General features: G+C 52.8%; 6 protein-coding genes across 6 annotated transcripts; 4 read left to right on the top strand and 2 right to left on the bottom strand.

Moving 5' to 3' along the window:
* Positions 1-763: 763 nt before the first annotated feature.
* Positions 764-3,112, top strand: AYO21_04868 (hypothetical protein; the record flags this gene model as incomplete). Its single annotated transcript, XM_022654839.1, has 1 exon — positions 764-3,112. One exon carries the CDS (start codon positions 764-766, stop codon positions 3,110-3,112), a length of 2,349 nt encoding a protein of 782 aa, XP_022512743.1.
* Positions 3,113-3,521: 409 nt separating this feature from the next.
* AYO21_04867 (hypothetical protein) lies at positions 3,522-4,610 on the top strand (the record flags this gene model as incomplete). Its single annotated transcript, XM_022654838.1, has 3 exons — positions 3,522-3,683; positions 3,744-3,903; positions 3,952-4,610. The coding sequence occupies 3 exons, from the start codon at positions 3,522-3,524 to the stop codon at positions 4,608-4,610; spliced, it is 981 nt and encodes a 326-aa protein (XP_022512742.1).
* A 172-nt stretch (positions 4,611-4,782) lies between these two features.
* AYO21_04866 (hypothetical protein) lies at positions 4,783-6,438 on the bottom strand (the record flags this gene model as incomplete). The annotated part of the gene is made up of 2 exons (XM_022654837.1): positions 4,783-5,241; positions 5,323-6,438. The coding sequence occupies 2 exons, from the start codon at positions 6,436-6,438 to the stop codon at positions 4,783-4,785; spliced, it is 1,575 nt and encodes a 524-aa protein (XP_022512741.1).
* A 1,007-nt stretch (positions 6,439-7,445) lies between these two features.
* Positions 7,446-9,349, top strand: AYO21_04865 (hypothetical protein; the record flags this gene model as incomplete). Its single annotated transcript, XM_022654836.1, has 4 exons — positions 7,446-8,551; positions 8,611-8,765; positions 8,815-9,012; positions 9,072-9,349. The coding sequence occupies 4 exons, from the start codon at positions 7,446-7,448 to the stop codon at positions 9,347-9,349; spliced, it is 1,737 nt and encodes a 578-aa protein (XP_022512740.1).
* A 196-nt stretch (positions 9,350-9,545) lies between these two features.
* AYO21_04864 (hypothetical protein) lies at positions 9,546-10,614 on the bottom strand (the record flags this gene model as incomplete). The annotated part of the gene is made up of 4 exons (XM_022654835.1): positions 9,546-9,744; positions 9,801-9,947; positions 10,005-10,157; positions 10,214-10,614. 4 exons carry the CDS (start codon positions 10,612-10,614, stop codon positions 9,546-9,548), a joined length of 900 nt encoding a protein of 299 aa, XP_022512739.1.
* A 540-nt stretch (positions 10,615-11,154) lies between these two features.
* On the top strand, positions 11,155-13,340 carry AYO21_04863 (hypothetical protein; the record flags this gene model as incomplete). Its single annotated transcript, XM_022654834.1, has 10 exons — positions 11,155-11,195; positions 11,265-11,368; positions 11,420-11,517; positions 11,571-11,716; positions 11,772-11,845; positions 11,898-12,081; positions 12,134-12,515; positions 12,579-12,772; positions 12,839-12,993; positions 13,051-13,340. The coding sequence occupies 10 exons, from the start codon at positions 11,155-11,157 to the stop codon at positions 13,338-13,340; spliced, it is 1,668 nt and encodes a 555-aa protein (XP_022512738.1).
* Between the last annotated feature and the right edge of the window lie 229 nt (positions 13,341-13,569).

Raw genomic sequence — 13,569 nt, 5'->3', positions numbered from 1 at the left:
TAGTCATGACCGAAAGAGCAATGAAATGGTCAAAGCAGCGAACAATGACTCAGATGATAGTCCAGGACCCTTGGTGATCAGGTCTAGTCCTCTTGCCACCTACTGCCTTGATACAGCTGAGAGTCGTGCTGTACAGGGTGCCGAGTACTTGTCAGAAGACTGACTTCGTCAAGGATCTGCCAACCATCATTAGAGTCGATCCCCCCTTTTCACAACAACTGACCCCACTAAGTTTCTCCGTTCGGCTTGAGTACAGAGAAAGTGCTTCAGGGTCTCAGCCACGTGATGGTGGCTGGCTGAGGCGTACCATGCGACAGTCCAGTCTTCAGCCTCAGGCCGCGAACTGAAGCTCCAGACCCGTGCTCAGCCAGCCTTGGGGCATTAATGTGCCCATGCATTTCACCTGATTTGCTCCCGTTACAGGAAACGCAATTCCCCTCATGCGTCTCGATTGAAATGGTGGATATGTCTGTGGCAATCTCTGGCTTGGAGCTGACACAGAGGACACGAATACCGCAAAAGAGATGGGCGAGCTCAGTCTGGAACCACCTAAAGCTTTTGAGCTCTCCGGGCCTTCTAAGGAAACAGGCAACTCTGAGCAAATGGTTGGTATAAATAACCCTCGTTCCTCTCCTCCATTGCATCTGTTCTCCAGCATCAACATATTGACAAACACTCTGTATCACCACCGACGTTTCTTTGCCCTCTCTTGGTGTTTCTTTTTCAATCCTACGTCGCAATACGTTGCTCCGTCCTGGACATTATGGCTTCCATCATCGTACCCAATGCTCTTCCTACCACTGCCGAAGGTTCCACCTTTGACAAGCTACCCAAAGTTGAGGTCAAGTCTGTGGTGGAGGATCCTTTACTGGCAAGTCGGCCCAAGTTTGAACTGATCCCGCAAGTTTCCATCAAGTCCGTTCCCGAAGAAAACAAGTCAGAGGCGTCCGATGATGCTGTCAACACCCTGATCTGCGCCCATGCCCCCGTCCGCTCAACTTATCATAGGGAGGCGGTCTCCTTCCGTTCGGATATCCAGGTGCATCTCAGATCGGTACAGAAGACCAGCGACGATATGCTCTTCAGAATCCGGGAGATAGTCGAAAGTCTCGACAAAGCAACCCATGAGAAGCTCCTCCACAAAGAGCAGTACGACAGTTTGTGCCAGAGATACAAGGATATCACCGCCCGGTTTGAGATCTCCACTCAAGAGTGCGTCACGTTGAGGACCAGACTCTACGAGATGTCAAAAGCACGAGATCGTGCCGAGATCGAGCTCGAAGCTTTGAGTGGTCACCTCCTCGAGAAGGAGCACGAATGTATGGAACTCAAGGAAGAGACGAGCGTTCTCCACAAACAGATCGTGTCCATGGAGGCAACGTTGGTGGACATCACTTCGAGACTGGTTGAGGCTGAAGCCACCTCCAGGATCCGCCTTGAGGAGTACAACGCCGCCGTCAAAGAGCTCGAGATCCTCAAAGCTTCCATGTCTGTCCTCTTCACAGAGAAGGAGACCTTGGCCACAGAGCTCGCAGTCACCCGCATGCAGTTCAAGGAAGTTTCCTCCAAACTTGAAGTGATCAAACAGAAATTCATCAGCATCGAGCACAAGTGTGGCTCTCTGGAAACGGAGCTCAAGTCGATCAAGGAAGAACTCATCAAGGCGAAAGAGGCAAGAGACAAGGCCATTGCAGAGCGCAAGGAGGCTATTCACGAACGTGACTTGGCGGTCCAACGTATGGACGAGGCGATCGAGGACCGGAATGGTGCTATTCGAGCGCGGGACAGTGCCATCTTCGACTACCAGAGTGCAAAGACCGAGCTGGTCCGGGACCAAACCTTGCTCAAGGACTGCCAGCTGAACTTGGAAACGCTGCAATATCGATTCGAAATTGTCATCAAAGAGCGCGACTACGCTGTGCATAGCCAATCCAGCCTCGAGCATTTTCGGGACGAGCTTGTCGAGCAACTGAAGGAGGCAGACGGCCGGGCTCATCACTTCAAGATCGAGTTTGAGAAGGCTGTCGAGGCTAAGCAGCATGCCGAGAATGACGTCCAAAGCACTCTGAAGAAGATGGAAGACTTACGCCATGACAAGGACGTCCTTGTGATCGAGCGAGAGCAGCTCTACATTCAGCTGAAGGAGTCCGAGGCTCGACGAAACGAAGCAATTGCCAAGGAGTCCAAGGCATTTGAAGAACTCCTTGAAGCCACGCAAGAGTGTGCAAGGATGACGAAGAAGTATGAGGACATGGAAGATGAGTACCAGAAGGCCGACAAAGAGCGCGCTATCCTGGACGAGAAACTCAAGATCATTGAAGCCGAGCTCAAAGCTGCCAAGGTGAAAGAGGCGCTGATGGCTGATCAGCTTGAGCACGCCAAGGCAGACGAGATCAAGGCACTCCGGGAGCGGAATGAGATGGCTGAAAAGCTATCGGTGTCCGAAGAGCTCAACAAGACACTGAAGCAACAAAAAGACGAGATGGAGAGGCAGCTTCAGGCCAAGATCAAAGACCTGGAAGGCAAGTTGGTGCAGAGCGGAGATGAGAGCACTACGCTCAAAGCCAAGATTGACACACTCGAGAAGGCTTGCACCAAGGCTGAAGGCGAGAGAGACAACAAGATCAGAGAGCTCGAAGACACGAAGCACCAGGCTGCCGACCAAAAGAACAAACTTGACAAAGAGATTGTGGATCTCAAGAACAACGTCGCAGAAGCCCAGAAGAAGGAGCGCGAGACTGATAAGATGCTGCAAGAGAAGGCCGGCGAGCTTGAGAAAGAGAAGGGAGCCATGAAGAACTATGCTGGCAACGGTGAAGTGAGAGGCAACATCTGGGTGAAGAACATCAATTACGGCACAATGCGTCTCCCGGACAGCCACAAGGCATACAAGATGGCTCTTGACCGCTTCTACAATTCAAAAGCCACTCCACTCAGAGCAGACAACAAGGTCCTCGGCTGCGATCCCAACCCTGGTGTTCAGAAGACCTTGATCGTACGCTGGGCTCAAAAGGACAAAGAAGGCAAATGGGAGGACAAGAAGGCTCTTTTTGTGTGGGAGCGAGGCTTAACTGGTGATGAGATTGACTTTCCTGTCGTCGGAAAGATTTAGGGGAAGGGAAGAGGCTCGCTGGGGGAAGGGCAGCGGTGAGGCGTGGAGGGAGGCGGGCAGATGCATAGGGTACGCATGCCGCAGCTGGCTTTTTCTTTGTTTCTCCGGCGATAGTTTTGTATTTTGTGTAATTTAAGCCCTTCAACAGACTGCTCGCTTGACTAAGTGGCTCAAATCATGTACGAGGAGTATCAGGCAGCAGCTCTTTGACGGCAATGAGTCCTGCACACAGCCTCGTCGACAAGACCATATTGCACTAACCAACTTAGGCTTAGTGCCATCAGATGAAACTGTGACATTCTGCCACCATCGAGACGATTCACTCGCTTGACCGTTTTCTGCCCGTGAGGCCAGAATCGAATCAGTCTTTGGTACTGCGTGTATGAATGCCATCTCGCACCAGCGAACAATGTCTGGCAAGAACCCAAGCTCAATCCTGGCACGATTGCTGGATTCGGGCGAGTTCAGCGATCTAAAGTTCCTCTGCAAAGGAGACGAGTTCAAGGTCCACAAAGCGATCGTGTGTATGCAGTCTCCGGTGATCAAAGCCGCCATCCAAGGATCATTCGAGGTACGGCTATTTGTACCGGTATACTTGGGAGAAGCCCCATCTGTTGACTCAGCATGGTAGGAATCCCACACCAGTGTCATCAAAATGGACGACTTCGATCCCAAAGTCGTGAAGGCGCTGGTCCAATTCATGTATACTGGCGACTACGACATTGAAGAGGTCCGACGTGACGCTTCTGAAGAAGCCACTTCAGAGGTGGTCGGCGATGCGGTGGACGGAGGTAAGAAAAAACTGCTCCGCGTGTTACAACATGTACATCCCTTTGCAGAACTGACCAAATGGTTGAAAACAGGTTCATTGTGGGATAGGCAATCTCAACCTGACGAGAACGAAATCAGTCGCATAGGCTCCCCTTCGGCATTACCGCCCGAGGCAAGCGCAGAGGCAAGCGCCACAGATCCGCTTCTCGAACATATCCGCGTCAACTCGATCGGCGACTATTACGGCATTGAAGCACTCGTTTCCCTCGCGAACAGCAAGATCGAGCAACTCCTCCAAAGCGACCCAGCGGAAAACTCTTGGGTTGAGACTCTGCCCAGCGCAATCGAAGCGGCCACCCACTCGACAGGAGACCAGGAAGTCCTGCGCATCTTCGCCACGGCGATCGCACCCAACATCTCCTCACTCCTCGGCATGGAGCAATTCCGGCGCCTCAGCGTGCTCACGGACTTCTCGCTGACGGTCCTGGACAAGTGCGCGCGGGAAATCCATACCCTTTCCCTCCAAGACCAGTCGAACAAGTATCTCCAGCAGGAGTGGGAGAGGCGCCAAGGTGAACAGGACGCGGAAATTGCAAAGCTAAAAGATTCTCTAAGGATGCTGAACAGGACGAGGCAGTGCAGGAACTGCATGGCGGAATTCACGTGTTCGATCGATACGCGCGAATGTATTCTCCGGTGCACCAAGTGTCTGTGTAAGCACCAATAGGAGTTGTGTCATGGAAACCTGATCTGATTGTCCTCGAGTGGGATTGAAGACGGCCTGATTCTATTGCTGCTGGCGCTCGCTCTGTACTCATGCTTTTATTCAATCAATGTCATTCTCAGAAGAGAAAAAACAAAATACTTTCCCTGACCTGACCTGACCTGATCTGTAGAGATCAAGCCAGGCCCTGTCTCTGCTTCTGCTCCGCCAACCACCCACGGGCAATGTCCTCGTGCTTCGAGAAGGTCACGCTGTCGCCGAACCCCTTCAACCACGTGATGAAGCGCTCCGACATGCCGATGATGTGCGCGAGCCCGGACGTGTCCGGATGCATGAGGATCGGGAAGACAAAGTCGGTATCCTCAGTACCCTCGTTAGAATGGTCCCACAGCCACAGGAACTTGTCTTTCCACATCTGCTCCACGACCCGCGTCGACACGTAGCCCATGCTGTTGGCCAGGTGTGGCAGGTACTGCAGCGGCATCATGTCCTCGTTGTACCAGCCGCAGGGGATTTCAACCAGCGGGTGTTGCCCCACAGGGTACGTCTGCGGCGAGATCTCCGTCGGGTGCAGCCACGACGAAGCGGGCTGGGAGAAGTCGATGGCCTTGATGGGCGGGTCGCTCGGCGTGAACTGCAGGAACCACAATCAGAAAATCGTCTTGAGGAATGTACAGAATGACTGGTAGAGAGGGGGAGGCTTAGCAGAACTTACATATGGCTGCGAGTCGTGGTGCATGAGCGACGTGTCGTATAGAAACTCGTGCTGTCGCAGCAATTTGACCGTCGTCTCCCTGATCGTGTACATCGGGGCGCGGTAACCCCTGGGTTTCTTGCCGCACAGCTTCGTCGCCACTTCTATGCATTTGAGGAGGACATCTCGCTCTTGCTCCTCGGTCATCTGGTATATCCCTTCGTGTGAGTAGCCATGGAGTCCGATCTCCGCCCCTGACTCGACAACCTGCTTGACGGCGTGGGGAAACGTTTCGACCGTGTGGCCTGGGATGAACCACGTCACCTTGTCCGCAATGCCGCATCTTTTGAGCATGTCGAGGAGGCGAATGGCACCGACCTGACCGGCGAAGATACCGGATGAGTAATCGGCCATGTTGTTGTCCTTGTGGCACCCAGTTCCGAGCCAGTGTGACACGGCATCGAAGTCAAATGACAACGCGACCTTGACACGGCGGCGACGTGGTGGTGCCACTGTTAGTGGAATTTGAGCCAGGCTCCCCGCGTCTGAGACGAAATATTCGCAATCTGTGGGCATGCCCCCGTTGACTGGTGCCAGGTCTTGAGGGCAAGCGCTCATGACGATGATGAGGTCCGTCTGAGCCTGCAAAGTAACGAACTGACCGCGCTCCGAGGTGGGAGTCTTGATATCCAATCCACCACGGTGGTCAATGGCGACGTTCATGAACAGATTCAACGGATCAGGTACCCAGTCATCTGCGATGTGGAAGCCTGGAAAATTGTCCTTCAAGGCTTGGTGCATGTTGTCGGTGCAGTTATCATGATACCCGTCGAAACCTTGCATGCGATACCTCTCGGCGTCGCAGGCTGACCAGATGATGTCGTGAACGCCCTTGGTCGTGTCCTCGGTCAAGACGAGCATGGGTTTCCTTCGAGTGCTGTACAAGTTGTCGCCCTTTGAAAGAGCCACGTTGAGCAAGATGGTTCTGGTATGAACCATCGACAGGAAGTCATTTGGGTCGTCGGGGTTGAAAGCCCAGAAGTCTACCACTTGCTTGCCATACGTGTTGACTACCTTCAATTCCTGTCCGGCCTTGACAGAGACCGCAACAGCCTTCCGCGCTGGTAAGATGGCCATCTTGTTGGGTTTCTGGGGGTGATAACAGTGAGGGGCTGTCGACAACTGGTGACTGCAATGCAGATTTCGATGACTTTCTGCGATGTAGCTTCAGGGACAAGATATTTCTATACATGTTTCTTCATGCACTGCGCTCCCCAGGTATTCCATAGCTCTTCGGACATGACCTTTCGAGCGCTCATGTCCGAGGGTGTCGGAGACCGACGCTTTGTGGGGAGCCGAAGGAGACTTAAAACCCCTCTTCTTGAGTGGCTGAGCTGTTCTTCCTGAACAATCACCCGTGGCTCAGGCTTTGATCGGAATATGAATGTGGAGGATGGTGAGCTAGCCTTGCGTGCCTTGCCAGCCTTGATCTATCCAGGGAACGGTGGTGAGGCTGCTCTCATGTCTGGGCAGCTAGCGTCTTGGCTGAAATTCCTATCCGGGACAACTTGATGCCGCCCTGTGTCACACCCAAAATAGTTTAGCGCAGCCTTCCCTGATTCGTGGTCACGTGGTGGACTTGCTGGTTCAAATGTCAGTGGCTTTCGTCAAAAAGCGATATCATCTTATCGCATTCATCTTTGGAAATGTCCCCGGCTCAGTTTTAGCTGGACACGGCCACAAACTCCAGCTCTGATACCGGAACCTACCATGCAAGAAGCTGCCACCGAACATGATTCCTCCCGCAGACGGCGTTTCAGGATACGGAGCGAGTTTGGCCTAGCAAGACAATGGCGAAGTCGTAAGAATCGCCCATGTGATGCCTGCCGGAGACGAAAGAGCGCCTGCGTCATCGAAGACCGGCCACCATGTGAGTGACCTTCTGTATGGATGAGCCTCGCTTCACAGACTCACTCACTGGGGAAGGTCTCTTCTGTAGAGGAAGAGGACTAGAATGCCAATCCACTTCGCAACCCCGGACACGGCGCCATTCTGGCAGTCAAGAACCCGTTCCGGATGACGAGCGGTTAGAGTCATTGGAGCCACTAGCCGAGTCACATGCTTCGACAGATGGGATGTTAGAGATGCAAATCAGCCCAGGAAATACGGAGGACCAACATCTTCTGCCATCGCCAGATTCTCACGTGGGCGATGTGGACACGCGAAGTCCCCTGTCGACCACTCACCCCAGACCACCCAGTAGCAATGGGGTTATTGGACTTGAACCCAAAGTCCACACTCTGGAGGATGGCAAGAACTTGACAGCACATTGCATGGGACTGGCAGCGGAGCAGGATACGCATCTCCTTGCATCCTTTCGATCCGTCATCATCAACGAGACGAATCGCGTTGACGGAGACATCATTCAAGTTTACGCCGGTAATCCTGCCACTGGAACACCGCCCCTTCACTTCTCTATACTGAGGGACTGGTTTATGCCATACGATAACAGGATCAAAGAGGAGTCCTCTCGAGAAATCGAGTTCAAGGTGGGAACGTATGGGCCCAGTCTGGTCCGTCTCTACTTCAAACATGTCCACCCAGTCTACTGTGTCGTATCCAAAGTCCGATTCCTTCGAGCCTACAAGGAGGACAGGCTGAGCATTCCGGCTTCCCTCCGAGGAGTTGTCTATGGAATGGGCGCGGTTTACTGGAAACAAGACCCCATACTGAGGACACTCCATCGCCCGTTTGAACAATACGAATTGTTCCACGCCGCCCAAGCTTCCCTGGAGAGGGAGCTTGACGCACCAAACCTCTGGAATTTACAGGCCTGCCTTTTGATGATTCACGAGAAGGCTGCCGGTAATGGCACGTTTGAGACTCCACGTACCTGGACTCTATCAGCACAAGCTGTGGCGTGTGCCCAGATGATAGGTCTTCACCGCGACCCGACACATTGGAAAATCCCACAGTGGGAGAAGAGTCTGAGGAAGAAGTTGTGGTGGGCCACGTTTGTAACGGATATGTGGGCGTCGGTGAGCCATGGAAATCCTTCTCTAATCCACTCCAGATCATACACCACTTCAAATTTGGACATGGATGACTTGAGATTCGACGAGGATGTTCCCGATGATCTTAAAGATATGGTTGACGTCGCAAGTGAAAGGTTTGAGATTTCCACGGCCGCACGGTTCCTCGAACTTGTGAAGCTTACCCAAATACTCCACACCCTTCTGGACGCTGCGTTGTAAGGGTCTTTCTTACCTCTGTTAGGACGAGCGTCGATCATACTGACCATCCTTACAGTTCCGATCACGCATATCGGCTCGCGATGACGGACCTTGCGAGTCAGGAAACCAGACTCTTGAAGATTCAGAGAGAACTCGAATCCTGGCACTCGCTAATGCCAGTCTGTGTCACCATGAACTACAACACAGCCACATCCGAGTTCCGTAACAATGGTATGGTCAGGAAGATACAGATCTGGCGTCTTGGCTGATTGATGATTAGCACCACTCCATCTTGCCTACTTTGCAACTCAGGTCCTCCTCTTCCGAGCTCTGATGACACCGGCCTCGATGGCCGCCAAAAACAACCCGCTGTCATCCCTAAGACGGTTTTTTGGTGCAGCCATAGAGCAGCTTCGCGCATTCATAGCTTTCATGAACGAGATAACACTCGAGGTTCTGCGAGCATTCTGGGGCCGACGTAAGTCATCCTTTATTTCGTGTGGTAGGTCAATAAAAGTGTCGACTAACAGAAAGCAGATGGTCGATCGCAGTTGATCCTCATTGGCAATTTCTTGATACATCTATTCCTTCTATCCACCAGTCCAGAGCAAGTTTCCGGCACATTTCGGCTCCTGGAACAATTCCATGAATCCCTTCAGAGGATAGGTGAACTCGTCGACGAGGAATCCGTGAATCTCATCAGGCCTGTAGCGCTCAGAATCGACTCTTTCTTCACCCAGGCGGCGCAGATTATGAGGCGAGGCGTGACAAGGGATTCTTTTTCCGAAGTGACGATGGTGGAGACGCCTCCTTAGGGTCAAGGTTGCTGTTCCCGTACCCGGTCAAGCAAGTCTTCACAACAAGGGTTCGTGGACGGAAGTCGCTAACCCCCTTTGTCGGCGACTTCCATTCCTTGTTCCCGCTCACGACGTAGCGTAACACCATCGTGTGTCACTCGGCCTTAACAGCCTCTCAGCGACAGGTCTGGATCAGCCGAGAGCTTCACGGTCATCATTCGTCGTCTCCGAAAAACACCTTGATTGGCATCCAAGAATCGTTGACGACCTTGAAGCGGGTCTTGATACCACTGAGAGCGTCCATGTCCTCTTTGCTCAACTCCCAGCCATCTAGCTGGAAGTTGCTCTCTATCCTCGAAAGTGTCACGCTCTTCGGGATGATACTGGTTCCTCTCTGGAGGCTCCATAACAGTCTGTCCCTGGTCAGTACGATACATTCTTTCATGATAACAAGGTGATGGACACTTACAAAACCTGGGCAGGAGTCTTGCCATGTTTCTGGGCTATCTCAGATAATACGGGCTCCTTGAAGAGAGGATTGTCTGTTGCACCTCCGAGGCAGGAATAGGCCGTGCAGTGTATCCCCTTCGATGTGCAATAGTCTAATAATTTGGGACTGCCCGTGGATCAGCATGGTTTCAAGCACTGTTCAAGACGCGATGTCAAAACTCACGATGGATTGCCAGGGTGCAGTTCGATTTGATTCACCGCAGGAACCACCTTGCAAGATGGATCACCGAGGAGCCTATCCAGGTGTCGGATCTGGAAGTTGGACACGCCAATGTTCTTGACTTTTCCGGTATCCAGCAGTTTTTGCATTTCCTGCCTTTGCGGCCAAGTCAGCGGCTATTTGTCTCACTCCCGTCAACTGCAGCAACCTACCAGGTCTTTACAAAGTCCCAATCCGATAGATGCTTCGTGGGATCCTCTGGGTCAGTGGAACAAGGGAAATGCACCAAATACAGGTCGATATAGTCCAGTCCTAGGTCTGCCAATGACTTGTCGAATCCTGCCCGAACTCTGTGGTGCCATGGATTGTCCAGCTTCGTAGTGACCCAGATCTCCTCACGCGGAACTCCCGAGTCTCGGATACCCTGGCCAACCTCGACCTCATTCTGGTAATTGAGAGCTGTGTCGATATGGCGATAACCCGTCTGGAGTGCGTGGCAGACAGCCTTGCGGACTTGGTCTGGTGGTGACTTCCAGGTTCCAAGGCCTACAGCGGGAATTTCTGCTCCAGTGTTCAAGGTGAACTTCTGTGACGTGTGATTGATAGTTGCCATGGTTGCTTATCCGGACCTCCGGGATGAATGCAGAGATAACAAACGAACGAGGCGGCTCAGAGACATGATGCCGGGACCGCATTATCGAGTTGAGCTTTTGTACCAACCCAGCCATGGCCATAAGACTCGTTATCAACACCTGGTCCACAAGTTAACCTCTGGACGGACAACTGGGAAGCCTTGTGGCACCGCAGGAGGCAACGTGCATGCGGAGAAGGGTCCCAGATCGACTTGTATCCAGTTCGCCGAATCCAGGCCAGACCAAACAGGGAAAAGATACAGCGTTGGCAGAGATCGGCCAACTCTGCTCTCCACTTTATCGGCCAACTTTGGTGCAACAGGGCGACCAGCATAATGTCCCTGTGCCACTTGACCAACCAATATGTATAAGCACTGTCTCCGACTCCCTCTCCCACCCAGATCGAAGTTTGCCCCATCCATCTCCTCCCGCGACTACACGTTTCATTTCTTTTTCGTAACGGATTCCGCTGTTGCGGACACGTGCGGCCCGGCCACAGGAGTTCTTGACCAGAGCGCAGTATGGGGCTTAAGTGGGAACAGCTCAAAGAGCGGCTGCAAGTGTGAGTATTGATCCTAACGCACTGCAAAATACCGCTGGGTGTCGACTTGCTGACGATCGATGTCTCCAGGCCTAAAGATGAGGACTCGTACTACGACAACACCAGGTGGTGTAACCGGGATCTCATCCCCATGCCGCCAGAGAGACGAACCTGGGGTATCTGGGGATATTGTGGTCAGTGTACACAGATGAAGATGGAAAGGTGCTTTTACTGATGCATCTCAGGATATTGGACTGTCTCGGGATCCTGCATTTCGGCATGGTCGACAGGAAGCACGCTACTGGCCTTTGGGCTCAGCCCACAACAAGCAATCGGCGTCGTGGTATGCCATTGTCTGGCCGATTTGAAGAAGAAACATGCTCACAAGGAACTTAGATCTTGGGAGGTGTCCTGACTGGTCTTTTGGCTGTGGCCTGTGGCTGGATGGGTGAGAACCATCACATTGGCTTCACCGTGTCGTCGCGGTTCTCCTGGGGCATGCAAGGAAGCTACTTCCCGGTCGTGCTTCGTATCTTTGTTGCGTAAGCTCCTCGCGACCCAAGAACATAATGGCTACGGGCTGACTTTGGTGTCCAGTTGCATGTGGTTCGGAATGCAAGCGTACTGGGGAGGTCAAGCTACGAGAGTGCTATGGGGTGCTATCATTCCAGGTACGTCTTGTTCGTGGTGGGTTAAAGTCTGCGCTGACGAGATGTTCTACAGGTTTTGCACACATGAAGAATTTCTTCAGTGAAGGCTCACACCTCTTGACCAACGACTTTATCGGATTGCTCATCTGGATGGCCGCTTTCATTCCGCTCGTCTTGGTCCGCCCCGAGCGTCTGCAGGTGCCCTTTGCCATCTCCTTCGTCCTCTTTGCTGGGTCCTGCTTCGGTCTGCTCATATGGTAGGTTTTGGAGCCTTGTAACGGGTGGAGATACCTTGCTGATTGATGTCAGGGCCGTCCACGTTGCAGGAGGAGCTGGTCAAATGTTTCATGAGCCGGGATCAACCGACAATGTGGGCTGGGCGTTCATGTTTGGCATCACGGCCATTCTAGGCGCCTGGGGAGCTGGAACACTGGGTCAGTCTGACTGGACGAGGTATGCCAACCGTAAATTCGCCCCGACACTGTCGCAGTTGGTTGCGGCTCCAATCACCATCGCCGTCACTGCCATCATTGGCATCATCGTCACCAGCGCTTCCAAGGATATTCTCGGAGATATCGTCTGGAATCCCATCTATCTGTTGGCCGATATCCAGGAGGAATACCACTCCAGCCCGCGAGCCAGAGCCGGCGTGTTCTTTGGCAGCTTGGGACTCGTTAGTTCACAACTCGCGGTAAGTCTCGACCTTGGGGCGCTTTCACACATGGTACTGCGAGACAATTCTGACACATCTTAGATCTCTGTTGTGTTGAACTCGGTGTCGACCGGTATGGACATGGCTGGTCTGTGGCCCAAGTATATCAACATTGTGCGTGGAAGTTATATCATGGCGGTCATTGGCATCGCCACTCAGCCCTGGCAACTGTTGAACACGGCCGACAAGTTCCTCAAAGTTCTCAGCGGCTTCGGCGTATTCATGGCGCCTGCGACGTGAGTCCTTTCTCCTATTGGTCTTTTATGCCTGATCAGGAATTGGCTGACTTTTTCTCGTGGCAGTGGCGTCATGCTTGCTGACTATCACGTCGTCCGCCGCGCCAAGCTCAAGCTCAACGACTTGTACACGGGAGACAGCTCGTCGATCTACTGGTTCAACAAGGGTGTCAACTGGCGCGCCATAGTGGGGTTCTTTTCTGGCGTTTGGCCATTGTTGCGTAAGTGCTTGGTTTCGCAAGACTTGAACAAGAGATTTGCTAATAATTTTGGTGTAGCTGGCCTCGTGGGAACCGTCAACAACAAGACAGACGCGTCCTTTGTCGGCTGGATCCGTCTGTACAACCTCACCTTCATCGTCGGTTTGGCGATCAGCTTCTTCGTCTTCTGGGGCTTGAACATCCTGTTCCCGCCGCCCGGATTGGGCGAAGAGGCTCCCTTTGTCGAAGACGACGTCCTGTACGGAGTGCACGAGCATGAGCGCAGCTCCGAGAGCACGGATGAGAAGAACGTGGCCTTCAACGGCGGTGATTCCAAGCAAGGTGCTGTGGCGACGGTTTCCGTCTAGATTGTTTCCGCCACTCTGGTATTGGCGGGGTCTTTTTTTTTTTTACGATTGATTACGGCGCGGTTGTGTGTCCATGGTCATGATAAGGGAAGGGATGGATGGCTTGGGCGTGATGTTAGGAGCAGTCGAGACGAGAGAGAGAGAGAGAGACGTACGTGCTAGAGACATGCAGTCGAATGTTTGATGAGGTTACACATCGTACTTTTTATCCCGAAAATATTGTTCCTTG

Source organism: Fonsecaea monophora (assembly GCF_001642475.1).
Source record: "Fonsecaea monophora strain CBS 269.37 chromosome Unknown Scaff29, whole genome shotgun sequence".
NCBI lineage: Eukaryota > Fungi > Ascomycota > Eurotiomycetes > Chaetothyriales > Herpotrichiellaceae > Fonsecaea > Fonsecaea monophora.
Note: the sequence above shows the minus strand (reverse complement) of the source record. Positions and strands in the feature narration are given on the sequence as shown.